At 43.8% G+C, this 25,000-nt stretch overlaps 1 protein-coding gene across 1 annotated transcript in view; it reads right to left on the bottom strand.

Annotated features, from left to right (window-relative positions):
- Window positions 1-25,000, bottom strand: part of LOC109886997 (receptor tyrosine-protein kinase erbB-4-like) — a 503,341-nt gene that overhangs the window by 54,908 nt on the left and 423,433 nt on the right. The window contains 4 exon segments of the mRNA XM_031813320.1: window positions 1,493-1,591; window positions 9,212-9,301; window positions 9,303-9,335; window positions 19,646-19,778. Of these exon segments, the coding sequence (XP_031669180.1) occupies window positions 1,493-1,591; window positions 9,212-9,301; window positions 9,303-9,335; window positions 19,646-19,778 (355 nt within the window).

Here is a 25,000-nt window from a genome sequence, read left to right as displayed (position 1 = left end):
CATCCTCTAACCCTACCCCAACCTCTAACCCTACCCCATCCTCTAACCCTACCCCATCCTCTATTCTCTACCCCATCCTATAATCCCTACCCCAACCTCTAACCCATCCTCTAACCCTACCCAAACCTCTAACCCTATCCCATCCTCTAACCCTACCCCATCCTCTAACCCTACCCATCCTCTAACCCTACCCCATCCTTCTAATCCTACCCCATCCTCTAACCCTACCCCATCCTCTAATCCTACCCCATTCTCTAACCCCTACCCCATCCTATAATCCCTACCCCATCCTCTATTCTCTACCCCATCCTATAATCCATACCCCAACCTCTAACCTATCCTCTAACCCTACCCCAACCTCTAACCCTACCCCATCCTCTAACCCTACCCCATCCTCTAACCCTACCCCATCCTCTAATCCTACCCCATACTCTAACCCCTACCCCATCCTATAATCCCTACCCCATCCTCTATTCTCTACCCCATCCTATAATCCCTACCCCAACCTCTAACCCATCCTCTAACCCTACCCCAACCTCTAACCCTACCCCATCCTCTAACCCTACCCCATCCTCTAACCCTAACCCTACCCCATCCTCTAACCCCTACCCCATCCTCGATTCCATACCCCATCCTCTACCCCTACCCTATCCTCTATCCAACCCCAAACCCCATCCTCTATCCTACCCCATCCTCTATCCCACCCCATCCTCTATCCTACCCCATCCTCTATCTTACCCCATCCTCTATCCTACCCCATCCTCTATCCTACCCCATCCTCTATCCCACCCCATCCTCTATCCTACCCCATCCTCTATCCTACCCCATCCTCTATCCCACCCCATCCTCTATCCTACCCTATCCTCTATCCAACCCCAAACCCCATCCTCTATCCTACCCCATCCTCTATCCCACCCCATCCTTTATCCCACCCCATCCTCTATCCTACCCCATCCTTTATCCTACCCCATCCTCTATCCCACCCCATCCTCTATCCCACCCCATCCTCTATCCTACCCCATCCTCTATCCCACCCCATCCTTTATCCCACCCCATCCTCTATCCTACCCCATCCTTTATCCTACCCCATCCTTTATCCTACCCCATCCTCTATCCCACCCCATCCTCTATCCTACCCCATCCTCTATCCTACCCCATCCTCTATCCGACCCCCAACCCAGGCTTGGCTCAAAGGCAAGTCAAGGGCTTCTACCTCCTCTCCCCTCTGTCCTCTTCCCTGCATACCCTCTACCCAGTGATCCAGACAAGGCTGTATGCCATATAAACACCTGGTGATGTGAACAGACCTGGGCATTAGACTACATGCCAGGCATTAAGCAGGGGGGGAGGAGTTTCTGGGTGAACTGATCAACCTGACTAGACTGAGGTTTCAGAAGATGGAATGAGCTCAACTAATACCTCAGAGAAGACAATATTATATGTGTGTAATACACGCACACACACACACACACAGCTGTGGTGTAATACTCACGTCCATGAACTCCACGTTTGCTTTGGGCCCCGTAGCCTCGTTCAGGATCTTTATGGCCACTGGGATCTTTACTGTCTCTCCCTCTGGGACCCAGATACCCTGAAATACACAGGCACTTTGACACACTGAAAGGAGACACGTAAACCCTTCCCACAATCTCAGAGAATAGAAGCAATGTCAGAAATAATGAAAGAAGACAGTCATACACAGTATTACACACAGTCATACACAGTATTACACACAGTCATACACAGTCATACACAGTATTACACACAGTCATACACAGTCATACACAGTATTACACACAGTCATACACAGTATTACACACAGTCATACACAGTATTACACAAAGTCATACACAGTATTACACACAGTCATACACAGTATTACACACAGTCATACACAGTATTACACACAGTCATACACAGTATTACACACAGTCATACACAGTATTTACACACAGTCATACACAGTATTACACACAGTACACAGTCATACACAGTATTACACACAGTCATACACAGTCATACAACAGTATTACACACAGTCATACACAGTATTACACACAGTCATACACAGTATTACACACAGTCATACACAGTATTACACACAGTCATACACAGTATTACACACAGTCATACACAGTATTACACACAGTCATACACAGTATTACCCACAGTCATACAAAGTATTACACACAGTCATACACTTTATTATACACAGTCATACACAGTATTACACACAGTCATACACAGTATTACACACAGTCATACACAGTCATACACAGTATTACACACAGTCATACACAGTATTACACACAGTCATACACAGTATTACACACAGTCATACACAGTCATACACAGAATTACACACAGTATTAAACACAGTCATACACACAGTATTACACACAGTCATACACAGTATTACACACAGTCATACACAGCATTACACACAGTATTACACACAGTCATACACAGTATTACACAGTATTACACACAGTCATACACAGTATTACACACAGTCATACACAGTATTACACACAGTCATACACAGTATTACACACAGTCATACACAGTATTACACACAGTCATACACAGTATTACACACATTCATACACAGTATTACACACAGTCATACACAGTATTACACACAGTCATACACAGTATTACACACAGTCATACACAGTATTACACACAGTCATAAACAGTCATACACAGTATTACACACAGTCATACACAGTATTACACACAGTCATACACAGTATTACACACAGTCATACACAGTATTACACACAGTCATACACAGTATTACACACAGTCATACACAGTATTACACACAGTCATACACAGTATTACCCACAGCCATACAAAGTATTACACACAGTCATACACATTATTATACACAGTCATACACAGTATTACACACAGTCATACACAGTATTACACACAGTCATACACAGTCATACACAGTATTACACACAGTCATACACAGTATTACACACAGTATTACACACAGTCATACACAGTATTACACACAGTCATACACAGTATTACACACAGTATTACACACAGTATTACACACAGTCATACACAGTATTACACAATATTACACACAGTCATACACAGTATTACACACACAGTATTACACACAGTCATACACAGTATTACACACAGTCATACACAGTATTACACAAAGTCATACACAGTATTACACACAGTCATACACAGTATTACACACAGTCATACACAGTATTACACACAGTCATACACAGTATTACACACAGTCATACACAGTATTACACACAGTCATACACAGTATTACACACAGTCATACACAGTCATACACAGTATTACACACAGTCATACACAGTATTACACAGTCATACACAGTATTACACACAGTCATACACAGTATTACACACAGTCATACACAGTATTACACACAGTCATACACAGTATTACACACAGTCATACACAGTATTACCCACAGTCATACAAAGTATTACACACAGTCATACACATTATTATACACAGTCATACACAGTATTACACACAGTCATACACAGTATTACACACAGTCATACACAGTCATACACAGTATTACACACAGTCATACACAGTATTACACACAGTCATACACAGTATTACACACAGTCATACACAGTCATACGCAGAATTACACACAGTATTAAACACAGTCATACACAGTATTACACACAGTATTACACACAGTCATACACAGTATTACACACAGTCATACACAGCATTACACACAGTATTACACACAGTCATACACAGTATTACACAGTATTACACACAGTCATACACAGTATTACACACAGTCATACACAGTATTACACACAGTCATACACAGTATTACACACAGTCATACACAGTATTACACACATTCATACACAGTATTACACACAGTCATACACAGTATTACACACAGTCATACACAGTATTACACACAGTCATACACAGTATTACACACAGTCATACACAGTCATACACAGCTATTAACACAGTCATACACAGTCATACCACAGTATTACACACAGTCATACACAGTATTACACACAGTCATACACCAGTATTACCACACAGTCATACACAGTATACACACAGTCATACACAGTATTACCCACAGTCATACAAAGTATTACCACACAGTCATACACATTATTTATACACAGTCATACACAGTATTACACACAGTCATACACAGTATTACACACAGTCATACACAGTCATACACAGTATTACACACAGTCATACACAGTATTACACACAGTCATACACAGTCATACACAGTATTACACACAGTATTACACACAGTATGACACACCAGTATTACACACAGTCATACACAGTATTACACAATATTACACACAGCCATACAACAGTATTACACACACAGTATTACACACAGTCATACACAGTATTACACACAGTCATACACAGTATTACACAAGTCATACACAGTATTACACACAGTCATACACAGTATTACACACAGTCATACACAGTATTACACACAGTCATACACAGTATTACACACAGTCATACACAGTCATTACACACAGTCATACACAGTCATACACAGTATTACACACAGTCATACACAGTATTACACACAGTCACATACGTATTCACAGTCATACACAGTATTACACACAGTCATACACAGTATACACACCGTCATACACAGTATTACCCACAGTCATACAAGATTACACACAGTCATACACATTATTACACACGTCATACACATTATATATACAGTCATACACAGTAGTTACACACAGTCATACACAGTATTACACACAGTCATGACACAGTCATACACAGTATTACACACAGTCATACACAGTATACCACACAGTCATACACAGTATTACACACAGTCATACACAGTCATACACAGAATTAGACACAGTATTAAACACAGTCATACACAGTATTACACACAGTATTACACACAGTCATACACAGTATTACACACAGTCATACACAGCATTACACACAGTATACACCACAGTATACACAGTATTACACAGTATTACACACAGTCATACACAGTATTACACACAGTCTCATACAACAGTATTACACACCAGTCATACACAGTATTACACACAGTCATACACAGTATTACCCACAGTCATTACAAAGTATTACACCAGTCATACACATTATTATATACAGTCATACACAGTATTACACACAGTCATACACAGTATTACACACAGTCATACACAGTCATACACAGTATTACACACAGTCATACACAGTATTACACACAGTCATACACAGTATTACACACAGTCATACACAGTCATACACAGAATTACACACAGTATTAAACACAGTCATACACAGTATTACACACAGTATTACACACAGTCATACACAGTATTACACACAGTCATACACAGTATTACACACAGTCATACACAGCATTACACACAGTATTACACACAGTCATACACAGTATTACACAGTATTACACACAGTCATACACAGTATTACACACAGTCATACACAGTATTACACACAGTCATACACAGTCATACACAGTATTACACACAGTCATACACAGTATTACACACAGTCATACACAGTTCATACACAGTATTACACACAGTCATACACAGAATTACACACAGTCATACACAGTATTACACAACGTCATACACAGTATTACACACAGTCATACACAGTATTACACACAGTCATACACAGTATTACACACAGTCATACACAGTATTACACACAGTCATACACAGTATTACACACAGTCATACACAGTATTACACACAGTCATACACAGTATTACACACAGTCATACACAGTCATACACAGTATTACACACAGTCATACACAGTCATACACAGTATTACACACAGTCATACACAGTATTACACACAGTCATACACAGTATTACACACAGTCATACACAGTATTACACACAGTCATACACAGTATTACCCACAGTCATACAAAGTATTACACACAGTCATACACAGTATTACACACAGTCATACACAGTCATACACAGTATTACACACAGTCATACACAGTATTACACACAGTCATACACAGTATTACACACAGTCATACACAGTCATACACAGAATTACACACAGTATTAAACACAGTCATACACAGTATTACACACAGTATTACACAGCATTACACACAGTATTACACACAGTCATACACAGTATTACACAGTATTACACACAGTCATACACAGTATTACACACAGTCATACACAGTATTACACACAGTCATACACAGTATTACACACAGTCATACACAGTATTACACACATTCATACACAGTATTACACACAGTCATACACAGTATTACACACAGTCATACACAGTATTACACACAGTCATACACAGTATTACACACAGTCATACACAGTCATACACAGTATTACACACAGTCATACACAGTCATACACAGTATTACACACAGTCATACACAGTATTTCACACAGTCATACACAGTATTACACACAGTCATACACAGTATTACATACAGTCATACACAGTATTACACACAGTCATACACAGTATTACACACAGTCATACACAGTATTACCCACAGTCATACAAAGTATTACACACAGTCATACACATTATTATACACAGTCATACACAGTATTACACACAGTCATACACAGTATTACACACAGTCATACACAGTCATACACAGTATTACACACAGTCATACACAGTATTACACACAGTCATACACAGTCATACACATTATTACACACAGTATTACACACAGTCATACACAGTATTACACACAGTATTACACACAGTCATACACAGTATTACACACAGTCATACACAGTATTACACACAGTATTACACACAGTATTACACACAGTCATACACAGTATTACACAATATTACACACAGTCATACACAGTATTACACACACAGTATTACACACAGTCATACACAGTATTACACACAGTCATACACAGTATTACACAAAGTCATACACAGTATTACACACAGTCATACACAGTATTACACACAGTCATACACAGTATTACACACAGTCATACACAGTATTACACACAGTCATACACAGTATTACACACAGTCATACACAGTATTACACACAGTCATACACAGTAGTACACACAGTCATACACAGTCATACACAGTATTACACACAGTCATACACAGTATTACACAGTCATACACAGTATTACACACAGTCATACACAGTATTACACACAGTCATACACAGTATTACACACAGTCATACACAGTATTACACACAGTCATACACAGTATTACCCACAGTCATACAAAGTATTACACACAGTCATACACATTATTATACACAGTCATACACAGTATTACACACAGTCATACACAGTATTACACACAGTCATACACAGTCATACACAGTATTACACACAGTCATACACAGTATTACACACAGTCATACACAGTATTACACACAGTCATACACAGTCATACACAGAATTAGACACAGTATTAAACACAGTCATACACAGTATTACACACAGTATTACACACAGTCATACACAGTATTACACACAGTCATACACAGCATTACACACAGTATTACACACAGTCATACACAGTATTACACAGTATTACACACAGTCATACACAGTATTACACACAGTCATACACAGTATTACACACAGTCATACACAGTATTACACACAGTCATACACAGTATTACACACATTCATACACAGTATTACACACAGTCATACACAGTATTACACACAGTCATACACAGTATTACACACAGTCATACACAGTATTACACACAGTCATACACAGTCATACACAGTATTACACACAGTCATACACAGTCATACACAGTATTACACACAGTCATACACAGTATTACACACAGTCATACACAGTATTACACACAGTCATACACAGTATTACACACAGTCATACACAGTATTACACACAGTCATACACAGTATTACCCACAGTCATACAAAGTATTACACACAGTCATACACATTATTATACACAGTCATACACAGTATTACACACAGTCATACACAGTATTACACACAGTCATACACAGTCATACACAGTATTACACACAGTCATACACAGTATTACACACAGTCATACACAGTCATACACAGTATTACACACAGTATTACACACAGTCATACACAGTATTACACACAGTATTACACACAGTCATACACAGTATTACACACAGTCATACACAGTATTACACACAGTATTACACACAGTATTACACACAGTCATACACAGTATTACACAATATTACACACAGTCATACACAGTATTACACACACAGTATTACACACAGTCATACACAGTATTACACACAGTCATACACAGTATTACACACAGTCATACACAGTATTACACACAGTCATACACAGTATTACACACAGTCATACACAGTATTACACACAGTCATACACAGTATTACACACAGTCATACACAGTATTACACACAGTCATACACAGTATTACACACAGTCATACACAGTATTACACACAGTCATACACAGTATTACACACAGTATTACACACAGTCATAAACAGTATTACACAGTATTACACACAGTCATACACAGTATTACACACAGTCATACACAGTATTACACACAGTCATACACAGTATTACAGACAGTCACACTGTCATCCATCATATCAGGACAGAACCATGAACCAAAAATAATTACAGGCAAAATAAGGAAAGGCACAATCACAAACAGAGGCACACTCACAAACAGAGGCACAATCACAAACAGAGGCACAATCACAAACAGAGGCCCAATCACAAACAGAGGCACACTCACAAACAGAGGCACAATCACAAACAGAGGCACAATCACAAACAGAGTCACAATCACAAACAGAGGCACAATCACAAACAGAGGCACACTCACAAACAGAGGCACAATCACAAACAGAGGCACACTCACAAACAGAGGCACAATCACAAACAGAGGCACACTCACAAACAGAGGCACACTCACAAACAGAGGCACACTCACAAACAGAGGCACACTCACAAACAGAGGCACAATCACAAACAGAGGCACACTCACAAACAGAGGCACAATCACAAACAGAGGCACACTCACAAACAGAGGCACAATCACAAACAGAGGCACACTCACAAACAGAGGCACAATCAAGCGTACCTTGTGGACGGTGCCGAAGGCTCCCGAGCCGAGGATCTTAACCCTCTTTAGCTCTGTCTCTTTGAGGATACGAAGCTGGGCCTGGTTGGGGGGCCGTACCGCTAGGGGTCAGGGGCTCCACCAACTGGAACACACACACACACACACACATACACATACAAACGCACACACACACATACCGGGAGGCACACACACACATGGTCAATACCTCCATCAGCTGTCCAATCAATACATATCTTAATGAGCCAATCAGCCTATCAGGGCCCCTCATATAGGTTTATCACCGACATAATCAACCAGCTCAGCATCGGTCATCAAACACCATAATGAGACCATATATCTGTCAGTCAGTGTGTGTGTGTGTCTCTCTGTTCGCTGTTTGTGTGTGTCTCTCTGTTCGCTGTGTGTGTGTGTGTCTCTCTGTTCGCTGTGTGTGTGTGTGTCTCTCTGTTCGCTGTGTGTGTGTGTGTCCTCTCTGTTCACTGTGTGTGTCTCTCTCTGTTCACTGTGTGTGTCTCTCTCTGTTCACTGTGTGTGTCTCTCTGTTCACTGTGTGTGTCTCTCTGTTCACTGTGTGTGTCTCTCTCTCACTTCACTGTGTGTGTCTCTCTCTGTTCACTGTGTGTGTCTCTCTGTTCACTGTGTGTGTCTCTCTCTGTTCACTGTGTGTGTCTCTCTCTGTTCACTGTGTGTGTCTCTCTTTCTGTTCACTGTGTGTGTCCTCTCTCTCTGTTCGCTGTGTGTGTGTCTCTCTGTTCACTGTGTGTGTCTCTCTGTTCACTGTGTGTGTCTCTCTCTCTGTTCACTGTGTGTGTCCTCTCTGTTCACTGTGTGTGTCTCTCTCTCTGTTCACTGTGTGTGTCTCTCTCTGTTCACTGTCTTTGTCTATCTCTGTTCGCTGTGTGTGTGTCTCTCTCTGTTCGCTGTGTGTGTGTGTCTCTGTTCGCTGTGCTCTATGTTCCTGTGTGTCTCTATGTTCCTGTGTGTCTCTATGTTCCTGTGTGTCTCTATGTTCCTGTGTCTCTCTATGTTCCTGTGTGTCTCTCTGTTCCTGTGTGTCTCTCTGTTCCTGTGTGTCTCTATGTTCCTGTGTGTGTGTCTATGTTCACTGTGTGTGTGTCTGTTTACTGAGACCATACTTCAGTGTTATATTTGTATATATACACTGCTCAGAAAAATAAAGGGAACACTTAAACACACAATGTAACTCCAAGTCAATCACACTTCTGTGAAATCAAACTGTCCACTTAGGAAGCAACACTGATTGACAATCAATTTCACATGCAAATGGAACAGGTGAAAATTATAGGCAATTAGCAAGACACCCCCAATAAAGGCGTGGTTCTGCAGGTGGTGACCACAGACTACTTCTCAGTTCCTATGCTTCCTGGCTGATGTTTAGGTCACTTTTGATTGCTGGCGGTGCTTTCACTCTAGTGGTAGCATAGGTAGTGGTAGTGCAGGTAGTGCAGCTCATCCAGGATGGCACATCAAAGCGAGCTGTGGCAAGAAGGTTTGCTGTGTCTGTCAGCGTAGTGTCCAGAGCATGGAGGCGCTACCAGGAGACAGGCCAGTACATCAGGAGACGTGGAGGAGGCTGTAGGAGGGCAACAACCCAGCAGCAGGACCGCTACCTCCGCCTTTGTGCAAGGAGGAGCACTGCCAGAGCCCTGCAAAATGACCTCCAGCAGGCCACAAATGTGCATGTGTCTGCTCAAACGGTCAGAAACAGACTCCATGAGGGTGGTATGAGGGCCCGATGTCCACAAGTGGGGGTTGTGCTTACAGCCCAACACCGTGCAGGACGTTTGGCATTTGCCAGAGAACACCAAGATTGGCAAATTCGCCACTGGCTCCCTGTGCTCTTCACAGATGAAAGCAGGTTCACACTGAGCATGTGACAGACGTGACAGAGTCTGGAGACGCCATGGAGAATGTTCTGCTGCCTGCAACATCCTCCAGCATGACCGGTTTGGCGGTGGGGTCAGTCATGGTGTGGGGTGGCATTTCTTTGGGGGGAGCACAGCCCTCCATGTGCTCGCCAGAGGTAGCCTGACTGCCATTAGGTACCGAGATGACATCCTCAGACCCCTTGTGAGACCATATGCTGGTGCGGTTGGCCCTGGGTTCCTCCTAATGCAAGACAATGCTAGACCTCATGTGGCTGGAGTGTGTCAGCAGTTCCTGCAAGAGGAAAGGTATTGATGCTATGGACTGGCCCGCCCGTTCCCCAGACCTGAATCCAATTGAGCACATCTGGGACATCATGTCTCGCTCCATGCACCAACGCCACGTTGCACCACAGACTGTCCAGGAGTTGGCGGATGCTTTAGTCCAGGAGACCATCCGCCACCTCATCAGGAGCATACCCAGGTGTTGTAGGGAGGTCATACAGGCACATGGAGGCCACACACACTTCTGAGCCTCATTTTGACTTGTTTTACGTTGCACCACAGACTGTCCAGGAGTTGGCGGATGCTTTAGTCCAGGAGACCATCCGCCACCTCATCAGGAGCATACCCAGGTGTTGTAGGGAGGTCATACAGGCACATGGAGGCCACACACACTTCTGAGCCTCATTTTGACTTGTTTTAAGCACATTACATCAAAGTTGGATCAGCCTGTAGTGTGGGTTTTCCACTTTAATTTTGAGTGTGACTCCAAATCCAGACCTCCATGGGTTGATAAATTTGATTTCCATTGATAATTTGTGTGTGATTTTGTTGTCAGCACATTCAACTATGTAAAGAAAAAAAGTATTTAATAAGAATATTTCATTCATTCAGATATAGGATGTGTTATTTTAGTGTTCCCTTTATTTTTTTGAGCAGTGTATATTCAGTAGGATATAAAAGCAGGATTACTGAGACGTTCACTGGGGTCCATGACATTGCCCACGGCTTTGCAATGACACACTACACACACCCAGCATCATTCAGAGTCATTATAATGTGTGTGATCTAGCATGTAAGCCCTGAGCTATTGCTAGTGGAAGTGAGCCAATAGCATTGACTGAAAGAGAGAAAGAGGGGGGGGAATAGAGAGAGAAAGAGAAAGAGAGCGAGAGAGAGAGAGAGAGAACGAGAGAGAGAGAGAACGAGAGAGAGAACGAGAGAGAGAGGGAGAGGGAGAGAACGAGAGAGAACGAGAGAGAACGAGAGAGAGAGGGAGAGGGACAGGGAACAAGAGAGAGAGAGAGAGAGAGAGAGAGAGAGAGAGAGAGAGAGAGAGAGAGAGAGAACGAGAGAATGAAGAACGAGAGAACGAGAGAGAGAGGGAGAGGGAATGAGAGAGAGAGAGAGAGAGAGAGAGAGAGAGAGAGAGAGAGAGAGAGAGAGAGAGAGAATAATAGAAAATCATGAAAGAAAGATGATTCCCAGTAAACCTGGACATAAACAAGGACTAGGAGTCTAGAACAGTGAGGGGCTGTCTGATGCCCTGGGACTGAACATCTAATGCCTGACTTGATATCAAGTAAGGGAGCTGTCCACTGGGCTACTCTAGCATGTGGTGCTGAAATGGCTCCTTGGCTCTGAACAGAGGAGAAGGGGAGGTGGAGCCCACAGAGCAAGCACAGCGGGACAACTAAACCTATTAGTGTTGCTCCAGCAGACAGACAAGGAGTCAATGTTCAAATCAGGGGTCAGGGGTCAAAGAGTAATCTGGGAAAGGCCTTGGTAGCAGACTCAGAGACAAGCAATTTTTGTCTTCAAAAAGCCTTAGACCTTATATTTTCTGAGCAAACTTATAATACGTATAAAACTGAGCAAACTAGAATGCTATTTGGCCCTAAACAGAGACACAGTGGCAGAATATATAGAGAGATAGGAGATATAGGAGATATATAGAGAGATGAGATAGAGAGAGAGAGAGAGAGAGAGAGAGATAAGATAGAGAGATGAGATAGAGAGAGAGATGAGATAGAGAGAGGAGATAGAGAGAGAGGAGATAGAGAGAGAGGAGATAGAGAGAGAGGAGATAGAGAGAGAGGAGATAGAGAGATGAGATAGAGAGAGAGGAGATAGAGAGAGGAGATAGAGAGAGAGATGAGATAGAGAGATGAGATAGAGAGAGAGATGAGATAGAGAGAGAGAGAGAGAGAGATAACAATAATGACAAATGGTTTGATGAAGAATGCAAAAATCTAAGAAAGAAATTGAGAAACCTGTCCAACCAAAAACATAGAGACCCGGAAAACCTGAGTCTACGCCTTCACTATGGTGAATCACTAAAACAATACAGAAATACACTACGGAAAAAGAAGGAACAGCATGTCAGAAATCAGCTCAATGCAATTGAAGAATCCATAGACTCTAACCACTTCTGGGAAAATTGGAAAACACTAAACAAACAACAACACGAAGAATTATCTATCCAAAATGGAGATGTATGGGTAAACCACTTCTCCAATCTTTTTGGCTCTATAACAAAGAATAAAGAGCAAAAACATATACATGATCAAACACAGATCTTAGAATCAACTATTAAAGACTACCAGAACCCACTGGATTCTCCAATTACATTGAAAGAGTTACAGGACAAAATAAAAACCCTCCAACCCAAAAAGGCCTGTGGTGTTGATGGTATCCTCAATGAAATGATCAAATATACAGACAACAAATTCCAATTGGCTATACTAAAACTCTTTAACATCATACTTAGCTCTGGCATCCTCCCCAATATTTGGAACCAAGGACTGATCACCCCAATCCACAAAAGTGGAGACAAATTTGACCCCAATAACTACCGTGGAATATGTGTCAACAGTAACCTTGGGAAAATCCTCTGCATTATTATTAACAGCAGACTCGTACATTTCCTCAATGAAAACAATGTACTGAGCAAATGTCAAATTGGCTTTTTACCAAATTACCGTACAACAGACCATGTATTCACCCTGCACACCCTAATTGACAATCAAACAAACCAAAACAAAGGCAAATTCTTCTCATGCTTTGTTGATTTCAAAAAAGCCTTCGACTCAATCTGGCATGAGGGTCTGCTATACAAACTGATGGAAAGTGGTGTTGGGGGTAAAACATACGACATTATAAAATCCATGTACACAAACAACAAGTGTGCGGTTAAAATTGGCAAAAAACACACACATTTCTTCACACAGGGTCGTGGGGTTAGACAGGGATGCAGCTTAAGCCCCACCCTCTTCAACATATATATCAACGAATTGGCGAGGGCACTAGAAAAGTCTGCAGCACCCGGCCTCCCCCTGCTAGAATCCGAAGTCAAATGTCTGCTGTTTGCTGATGATCTGGTGCTTCTGTCACCAACCAAGGAGGGCCTACAGCAGCACCTAGATCTTATGCACAGATTCTGTCAGACCTGGGCCCTGACAGTAAATCTCAGTAAGACCAAAATAATGGTGTTCCAAAAAAGGTCCAGTCACCAGGACCACAAATACAAATTCCATCTAGACACGGTTGCCCTAGAGCACACAAAAAACTATACATACCTTGGCCTAAACATCAGCACCACAGGTAACTTCCACAAAGCTGTGAACGATCTGAGAGACAAGGCAAGAAGGGCATTCTATGCCATCAAAAGAAACTTCAATTTCAACATACCAATTAGGATCTGGCTAAAAATACTTGAATCAGTCATAGAGCCCATTGCCCTTTATGGTTGTGAGGTCTGGGGTCCACTCACCAACCAAGACTTCACAAAATGGGACAAACACCAAATTGAGACTCTGCACGCAGAATTCTGCAAAAATATCCTCCGTGTACAACGTAGAACACCAAATAATGCATGCAGAGCAGAATTAGGCCGATACCCACTAATTATCAAAATCCAGAAAAGAGCTGTTAAATTCTACAACCACAAAGTGTCCATAATGCACTCAGGTCGCCCCCGAGAGAGAGGGCCGTAGTAGGGTGTTTCCATAGCGGGCATTAATATCAGAATGACCCTTAAATGCATTTAGGACCATATTTGAATTTTTGGGTTACCAGATGCACGTTTTCAATCACCAGGTGCACGGTTTCAATCACCAGGTGCACGGCTCTATTTCCTCCTCCAGCACTTGTCAAACAGTCCATAAAGCACCAGGACGGCCCTGAGTGAAAGAGGGCCGTAGTAGGGTGCTCCTATAGCGGGCATTAAAATCAGAATGACCGTTAAATGCATTTATGACCATATTTGTTTTTTGGGTTACCAGATGCACGGTTTCAATCACCAGGTGCACGGCTCTATTTCCTCCTCCAGCACTTGTCAAACAGTCCATAAAGCACCCAGGACGGCCCTGAGTGAAAGAGGGCCGTAGTAGGGTGCTCCTATAGCGGGCATTAAAATCAGAATGACCGTTAAATGCATTTATGACCATATTTGTGTTTTTGGGTTACCAGATGCACGGTTTCAATCACCAGGTGCACGGCTCTATTTCCTCCTCCAGCACTTGTCAAACAGTCCATAAAGCACCCAGGACGGCCCTGAGTGAAAGAGGGCCGTAGTAGGGTGCTCCTATAGCGGGCATTAAAATCAGAATGACCGTTAAATGCATTTATGACCATATTTGTGTTTTTGGGTTACCGCTTGTATAGCAATCAGTATCCATCGTGAAATTTCAAAGTGTCCATAATGCACTCAGGTCGCCCCCGACAGAGAGAGGGCCGTAGTAGGGTGTTTCCATAGCGGGCATTAATATCAGAATGACCCTTAAATGCATTTAGGACCATATTTGAATTTTTGGGTTACCAGATGCACGTTTCAATCACCAGGTGCACGGTTTCAATCACCAGGTGCACGGCTCTATTTCCTCCTCCAGCACTTGTCAAACAGTCCATAAAGCACCCAGGACGGCCCTGAGTGAAAGAGGGCCGTAGTAGGGTGCTCCTATAGCGGGCATTAAAATCAGAATGACCGTTAAATGCATTTATGACCATATTTGTGTTTTTGGGTTACCGCTTGTATAGCAATCAGTATCCATCGTGAAATTTCAAAGTGTCCATAATGCACTCAGGTCGCCCCCGACAGAGAGAGGGCCGTAGTAGGGTGTTTCCATAGCGGGCATTAATATCAGAATGACCCTTAAATGCATTTAGGACCATATTTGAATTTTGGGTTACCAGATGCACGTTTTCAATCACCAGGTGCACGGTTTCAATCACCAGGTGCACGGCTCTATTTCCTCCTCCAGCACTTGTCAAACAGTCCATAAAGCACCCAGGACGGCCCTGAGTGAAAGAGGGCCGTAGTAGGGTGCTCCTATAGCGGGCATTAAAATCAGAATGACCGTTAAATGCATTTATGACCATATTTGTTTTTTGGGTTACCAGATGCACGGTTTCAATCACCAGGTGCACGGCTCTATTTCCTCCTCCAGCACTTGTCAAACAGTCCATAAAGCACCCAGGACGGCCCTGAGTGAAAGAGGGCCGTAGTAGGGTGCTCCTATAGCGGGCATTAAAATCAGAATGACCGTTAAATGCATTTATGACCATATTTGTGTTTTTGGGTTACCGCTTGTATAGCAATCAGTATCCATCGTGAAATTTCAAAGTGTCCATAATGCACTCAGGTCGCCCCCGACAGAGAGAGGGCCGTAGTAGGGTGTTTCCATAGCGGGCATTAATATCAGAATGACCCTTAAATGCATTTAGGACCATATTTGAATTTTTGGGTTACCAGATGCACGTTTTCAATCACCAGGTGCACGGTTTCAATCACCAGGTGCACGGCTCTATTTCCTCCCAGCACTTGTCAAACAGTCCATAAAGCACCCAGGACGGCCCTGAGTGAAAGAGGGCCGTAGTAGGGTGCTCCTATAGCGGGCATTAAAATCAGAATGACCGTTAAATGCATTTATGACCATATTGTGTTTTTGGGTTACCAGATGCACGGTTTCAATCACCAGGTGCACGGCTCTATTTCCTCCTCCAGCACTTGTCAAACAGTCCATAAAGCACCCAGGACGGCCCTGAGTGAAAGAGGGCCGTAGTAGGGTGCTCCTATAGCGGGCATTAAAATCAGAATGACCGTTAAATGCATTTATGACCATATTTGTGTTTTTGGGTTACCGCTTGTATAGCAATCAGTATCCATCGTGAAATTTCAAAGTGTCCATAATGCACTCAGGTCGCCCCCGACAGAGAGAGGGCCGTAGTAGGGTGTTTCCATAGCGGGCATTAATATCAGAATGACCCTTAAATGCATTTAGGACCATATTTGAATTTTTGGGTTACCAGATGCACGTTTTCAATCACCAGGTGCACGGTTTCAATCACCAGGTGCACGGCTCTATTTCCTCCTCCAGCACTTGTCAAACAGTCCATAAAGCACCCAGGACGGCCCTGAGTGAAAGAGGGCCGTAGTAGGGTGCTCCTATAGCGGGCATTAAAATCAGAATGACCGTTAAATGCATTTATGACCATATTTGTGTTTTTGGGTTACCAGATGCACGGTTTCAATCACCAGGTGCACGGCTCTATTTCCTCCTCCAGCACTTGTCAAACAGTCCATAAAGCACCCAGGACGGCCCTGAGTGAAAGAGGGCCGTAGTAGGGTGCTCCTATAGCGGGCATTAAAATCAGAATGACCGTTAAATGCATTTATGACCATATTTGTGTTTTTGGGTTACCAGATGCACGGTTTCAATCACCAGGTGCACGGCTCTATTTCCTCCTCCAGCACTTGTCAAACAGTCCATAAAGCACCCAGGACGGCCCTGAGTGAAAGAGGGCCGTAGTAGGGTGCTCCTATAGCGGGCATTAAAATCAGAATGACCGTTAAATGCATTTATGACCATATTTGTGTTTTTGGGTTACCGCTTGTATAGCAATCAGTATCCATCGTGAAATTTCAAAGTGTCCATAATGCACTCAGGTCGCCCCCGACAGAGAGAGGGCCGTAGTAGGGTGTTTCCATAGCGGGCATTAATATCAGAATGACCCTTAAATGCATTTAGGACCATATTTGAATTTTTGGGTTACCAGATGCACGTTTTCAATCACCAGGTGCACGGTTTCAATCACCAGGTGCACGGCTCTATTTCCTCCTCCAGCACTTGTCAAACAGTCCATAAAGCACCCAGGACGGCCCTGAGTGAAAGAGGGCCGTAGTAGGGTGCTCCTATAGCGGGCATTAAAATCAGAATGACCGTTAAATGCATTTATGACCATATTTTGTGTTTTTGGGTTACCAGATGCACGGTTTCAATCACCAGGTGCACGGCTCTATTTCCTCCTCCAGCACTTGTCAAACAGTCCATAAAGCACCCAGGACGGCCCTGAGTGAAAGAGGGCCGTAGTAGGGTGCTCCTATAGCGGGCATTAAAATCAGAATGACCGTTAAATGCATTTATGACCATATTTGTGTTTTTGGGTTACCGCTTGTATAGCAATCAGTATCCATCGTGAAATTTCAAAGTGTCCATAATGCACTCAGGTCGCCCCCGACAGAGAGAGGGCCGTAGTAGGGTGTTTCCATAGCGGGCATTAATATCAGAATGACCCTTAAATGCATTTAGGACCATATTTGAATTTTTGGGTTACCAGATGCACGTTTTCAATCACCAGGTGCACGGTTTCAATCACCAGGTGCACGGCTCTATTTCCTCCTCCAGCACTTGTCAAACAGTCCATAAAGCACCCAGGACGGCCCTGAGTGAAAGAGGGCCGTAGTAGGGTGCTCCTATAGCGGGCATTAAAATCAGAATGACCGTTAAATGCATTTATGACCATATTTGTGTTTTTGGGTTACCAGATGCACGGTTTCAATCACCAGGTGCACGGCTCTATTTCCTCCTCCAGCACTTGTCAAACAGTCCATAAAGCACCCAGGACGGCCCTGAGTGAAAGAGGGCCGTAGTAGGGTGCTCCTATAGCGGGCATTAAAATCAGAATGACCGTTAAATGCATTTATGACCATATTTGTGTTTTTGGGTTACCATGCACGGTTTCAATCACCAGGTGCACGGCTCTATTTCCTCCTCCAGCACTTGTCAAACAGTCCATAAAGCACCCAGGACGGCCCTGAGTGAAAGAGGGCCGTAGTAGGGTGCTCCTATAGCGGGCATTAAAATCAGAATGACCGTTAAATGCATTTATGACCATATTTGTGTTTTTGGGTTACATGGAGAACACATCATGTTGAGGTAGTTGTATACTTTATGGGTCAGTTGAATATTCTGTCCAGGGTTTAGCAAGCTAAGGTGTGGAGTTAACAGTTTGGAAGACTCCATTTTGACACAGTGCACTATGATGTGTACATGTGCAGCACAAGGTGTACTGTATCTTGTTCAACACCATGTCAGGGTTTTACAGAGATCGTATCCTTTTCAGAAATACATTGAGTACATGCTGTGAAATCCTTCACATCATATCCACTCTAACCCTGCACCAGTATAGTAATGTAATGTCTAATTCCCTGAGCTGATTGGTTGAGTCACAATGAACCCTGGATGACCCTTGACCCCCTTACCTCTGTCTCCAGGAAGCGGCGCAGAGCCCTCTTCTTCTTGATGCTCTTACGGCGCACGTAGACCGCCACGCTCAGCGCCACGATGACGATGACAAACAGAGCACCGATCACCCCGGCCGCGATGAGGGGCGTCCTGCAGACAGAGTAAGAGACAGGCCCGTATGTCACCAACATGTATGGCTCCATTATGGAACTGTGTGTGTGTGTGTGTGTGTGTGTGTGTGTGTGTGTGTGTGTGGTGTGTGTGTGTGTGTGTGTGTGTGTGTGTGTGTGTGTGTGTGTGTGTGTGTGTGTGTGTCACGTCCATGTCCCGTAGCTCCTCAGACAAAGACAACAATCCCACCAGTGGGTCCTATCTGATCTGAGTCTCTCCTCCTTCCATATCTCCTCCCTCCATCTCTCCTCCCCCCATCTTTCCTCTCTTCATCTTTCCTCCCTCTATCTCCTCCCTCCATCTCTTCCTCCATCTCTCCTCCCTCCATCTCTTCCTTCCATCTCTCCTCCCTCCATCTCTTCCTCCATATCTTCCTCCCTCCATCTCTTCCTCCCTCCATCTCTTCCTCCCTCCATCTCTTCCTCCCTCCATCTCTTCCTCCCTTCATCTTTCCTCCATCTCTTCCTCCCTTCATCTTTCCTCCCTCTATCTCCTCCATCCATCTCTTCCTCCCTCCATCTCTTCCTCCCTCCATCTCTTCCTCCCTCCATCTCTTCCTCCCTTCATCTTTCCTCCATCTCTTCCTCCCTCCATCTCTTTCTCCCTCCATCTCTTCCTCCCTCCATCTCTCCTCCCTCCATCTCTTCCTCCCTCCATCTCTTCCTCCCTTCATCTCTCCTCCCTCCATCTCTTCCTCCCTCCATCTCTTCCTCCCTCCATCTCTTCCTCCCTCCATCTCTTCCTCCCTACATCTCTTCCTCCCTTCATCTTTCCTCCCTCTATCTCCTCCCTCCATCTCTTCCTCCCTCCATCTCTTCCTCCCTCCATCTCTTCCTCCCTCCATCTCTTCCTCCCTCCATCTTTCCTCCATCTCTTCCTCCCTCATCTCTTCTCCCTCCATCTCTTCCTCCCTCCATCTCTTCCTCCCTCCATCTCTCCTCCCTCCATCTCTTCCTCCCTCCATCTCTTCCTCCCTCCATCTCTTCCTCCCTCCATCTTTCCTCCATCTCTTCCTCCCTCTATCTCTTCCTCCCTCCATCTCTTCCTCCCTCTATCTCTTCCTCCCTCCATCTCTTCCTCCCTCCATCTCTTCCTCCCTCCATCTCTCCTCCCTCCATCTCTTCCTCCCTCCATCTCTTCCTCCCTCCATCTCTTCCTCCTCCATCTCTTCCTCCCTCCATCTCTCCTCCCTCCATCTCTTCCTCCCTCCATCTCTTCCTCCCTCCATCTCTTCCTCCCTCCATCTCCTCCTCCCTCCATCTCTCCCTCCTCCATCTCTTCCTCCCTCCATATCTTCCTCCCTCCATCTCTTCCTCCCTCCATCTCTTCCTACTACCACACCTTTATCATCCCCTCTTCATCTAACCTCTTCCAGTTGAACCTGTCATCCCAGACAGGTGATGTTTCCCCATTGGCACCCCTTTCCCTTTACAGTGCACTACTTCTGACCAGGGTGCATAGGGATCTCCTCAAATGTTGAGCCCTGTATAGGTAATATAGTTATATTTGGGACAAAGCCAGGGTCTGATCAACCCAACCCACTATCCTTTATCGCCCATGGTGCATTGCAAAAACACACAATCCCCTTCCACTTGGCTCATCTAAGCAGGCTGGTCACAAGAAAGAGCTGTCGATTCTGGATGTGTGAAAAGGTCCTGAGGACGTCGATATTTGCCTTCCTTGGTTTTCACCACAGCAGTTCACATTCTTTAGCAAGCAGGGAGGCTACTTGATGGCACTTCATGGAAACTGCACATCGTTTTGAATGATTTTGTTTGAAGTCTTCCCCAAACCATAGCCCTAACCTTAATAACCACTCATAATGAAGACCTAAACTTAACCCTTTTGAGTTGTTTTTGTTTTAACCACAAAGAATAAACAGCCGAATTTCTGCAGTGAGAGATCAGACCTCCTCGTGCCCAGTGTACTACTTAGTTCCTGTTCTGGGATTCAGACAGTCTGATGGTTGACAGAATGATTTCTGATTTTGCATGTAGCACTAGTGTATTATTAGTGAAAGATGAGTTGGGGCTGAGCTTTCCTCCACATGACCCATATGGTACATGTTACATCATGAAGTACTGTGTATCATTATACATCATTAAGTACTGTGTATCATTATACATGATTAAACACTGTGTATCATTATACACCATTAAGTACTGTGTATCATTATACCTCATTAAGTACTGTATATCATTATACATCATGAGGTACTGTGTATCATTATACATCATTAAGTACTGTGTGTCATTATACATCATTAAGTACTGTGTATCATTATACATCATTAAGTACTGTGTATCATTATACATCATTAAGTACTGTGTATCATTATACATCATTAAGTACTGTGTATCATTATACATCATTAAGTACTGTGTATCATTATACCTCATTAAGTACTGTATATCATTATACATCATGAGGTACTGTGTATCATTATACATCAATAATAACTGTGTATCATTATACCTCATTAAGTACTGTGTATCATTATACATCATTAAGTACTGTGTATCATTATACATCATGAGGTACTGTGAAGTATTATACATAATGACATACTGAGTATTAATCATAATGAAGGACTGTGTATCTTGAGGAGATACAGCTCTGTCAATTGAGTCTCATTTTAGCTATGTGCCTTTGTATCCTTTGTATCTAATAAATCAGCAATGTTTTTTTTGTATCTCCAACAGGTTTTTTTAATACCTCCAACAGGTTTTTTTAATACCTCCAACAGGTTTTTTTAATATCTCCAACAGGTTTTTTAATACCTCCAACAGGCTTTTTTAATACCTCCAACAGGCTTTTTTAATACCTCCAACAGGTTTTTTTAATACCTCCAACAGGCTTTTTTAATACCTCCAACAGGTTTTTTTAATAACTCCAACAGGCTTTTTAATACCTCCAACAGGTTTTTTTAATACCTCCAACAGGTTTTTTTAATACCTCCAACAGGTTTTTAAATACCTCCAACAGGTTTCCTTTAAATGTTTAAATTTGCTAACCCTCTCTCTCTTATACATTAACTCTTTCCTTCCCTCCCTCTATCCCTCTATCCCTCTCTCTTTCCTTCCCTCCCTCTCTCTATCCCTCTATCCCTTTTTCCTTCCCTCCCTCCCTCTATCCCTCTATCCTTCCCTCCCTCTATCCCTCTATCCTTCCCTCCCTCTATCCTTCTTTCCCTCCCTCTTTCCTTCCCCCTCCCGCTATTCCTCTATCCTTCCCTCCCTCTTTCCTTCCCTCCCTCTTTCCTTCCCTCCCTCCCTCCCTCTATCCTTCCCTCCCTCTTTCCTTCCCTCCCTCCCTCTATCCCTCTATCCTTCCCTCCTCTTTCCTTCCCTCCCTCCCTCTATCCCTCTATCCTTCCCTCCCTCTTTCCTTCCCTCCCTCCCTCTATCCCTCTATCCTTCCCTCCCTCCCTCTATCCCTCTATCCTTCCCTCCCTCCCTCTATCCCTCTATCCTTCCCTCCCTCTATCACTCTATCCCTCCCTCCCTCTATCCTTCCTTCCCTCCCTCTTTCCTTCCCCCCTCCCTCTATTCCTCTATCCTTCCCTCCCTCTATCCTTCCTTCCCTCCCTCTTTCATTCCCCCCTCCCTCTATTCCTCTATACTTCCCTCCCTCTATCCCTCCCCTCCCTCCCTCTTTCCTTCCCTCCCTCCCTCTATCCCTCTATCCTTCCCTTCCTCTTTCCTTCCCTCCCTCCCTCTATCCCTCTATCCTTCCCTCCCTCCCTCTTTCCTTCCCTCCCTCCCTCTATCCTTCCCTCCCTCCCTCCCTCTATCCTTCCCTCCCTCTATCCTTCCTTCCCTCCCTCTTTCCCCCCCCCTCTATTCCTCTATCATTACCTCCCTCTTTCCTTCCCTCCCTCCCTCCCTCTATTCCTCTATCCTTCCCTCCCTCTCTCTATCCCTCTGTCCTTCCTTCCTTCCCTCCCTCTTTCCTTCCCTCCCTCCCTCTATCCCTCTATCCCTCTATCCTTCCTTCCCTCCTTCTCCCCCTCCCTCTATTCCTCTATCATTCCCTCCCTCTTTCCTCCCCCCCTCCCTCTATTCCTCTATCATTCCCTCCCTCTTTCCTCCCCCCTCCCTCTATCCCTCTTTCCTTCCCTCCCTCTTTCCTTCCCTCCCTCCCTCTATCCCTCTATCCTTTCCTCCCTCTTTCCTTCCCTCCCTCTATCCCTCTATCCTTCCTTCCCTCCCTCTTTCCTTCCCTCCCTCCCTCTATCCCTCTATCCTTCCCTCCCTCTTTCCTTCCCTCCCTCTCTCTATCCCCTCTATCCTTCCCTCCCTCTCTTATCCCTCCCTCTCTCTATCCCTCTATCCCTTCCCTCCCTCTTTCCTTCCCTCCCTCTCTCTATCCCTCTGTCCTTCCCTCCTCTTCCTTCCCCACTTTAGGCTACCCAACACCCTTGTTCCCCAAGGTAGGCCTTGGGGAACATTTTGCACCTGAGTCAAGGACCAGAGAAACAACCCTACTAGTGATTGAAGACATTAAGAGGCAATTGGAAGCCTCATGTTCCAAGCAGCAGACGGGAGCATGTGGATGCTATGGTACTCTGCTGGGTTGTCAAAGAGCGGGGTTCAGAACCATTGATTTTTTGCGGTCCTCAAAAAAGGAGCTTGAAATGTACAGAGAGGCAAGACCAGATATAATGAGATATATGGGGCATGTTGAGGATAGAGAGGCAAGACCAGATATAATGAGATATATGGGGCATGTTGAGGATAGAGAGGCAAGACCAGATATAATGAGATATATGGGGCATGTTGAGGATAGAGAGGCAAGACCAGATATAATGAGATATATGGGGCATGTTGAGGATAGAGAGGCAAAGACCAGATATAATGAGATATATGGGGCATGTTGAGGATAGAGAGGCAAGACCAGATATAACGAGATATATGGGGCATGTTGAGGATAGAGAGGCAAGACCAGATATAATGAGATATATGGGGCATGTTGAGGATAGAGAGGCAAGACCAGATATAATGAGATATATGGGGCATGTTGAGGATAGAGAGGCAAGACCAGATATAATGAGATATATGGGGCATGTTGAGGATAGAGAGGCAAGACCAGATATAATGAGATATATGGGGCATGTTGAGGATAGATAGGCAAGACCAGATATAATGAGATATATGGGGCATGTTGTAAACGGAGAGGCAAGACCAGATATAATGAGATAT

Source organism: Oncorhynchus kisutch, unplaced genomic scaffold (genome assembly GCF_002021735.2).
Source record: "Oncorhynchus kisutch isolate 150728-3 unplaced genomic scaffold, Okis_V2 Okis05a-Okis16b_hom, whole genome shotgun sequence".
In the NCBI taxonomy this organism is placed as follows: Eukaryota; Metazoa; Chordata; class Actinopteri; order Salmoniformes; family Salmonidae; genus Oncorhynchus; species Oncorhynchus kisutch.
Note: the sequence above shows the minus strand (reverse complement) of the source record. Positions and strands in the feature narration are given on the sequence as shown.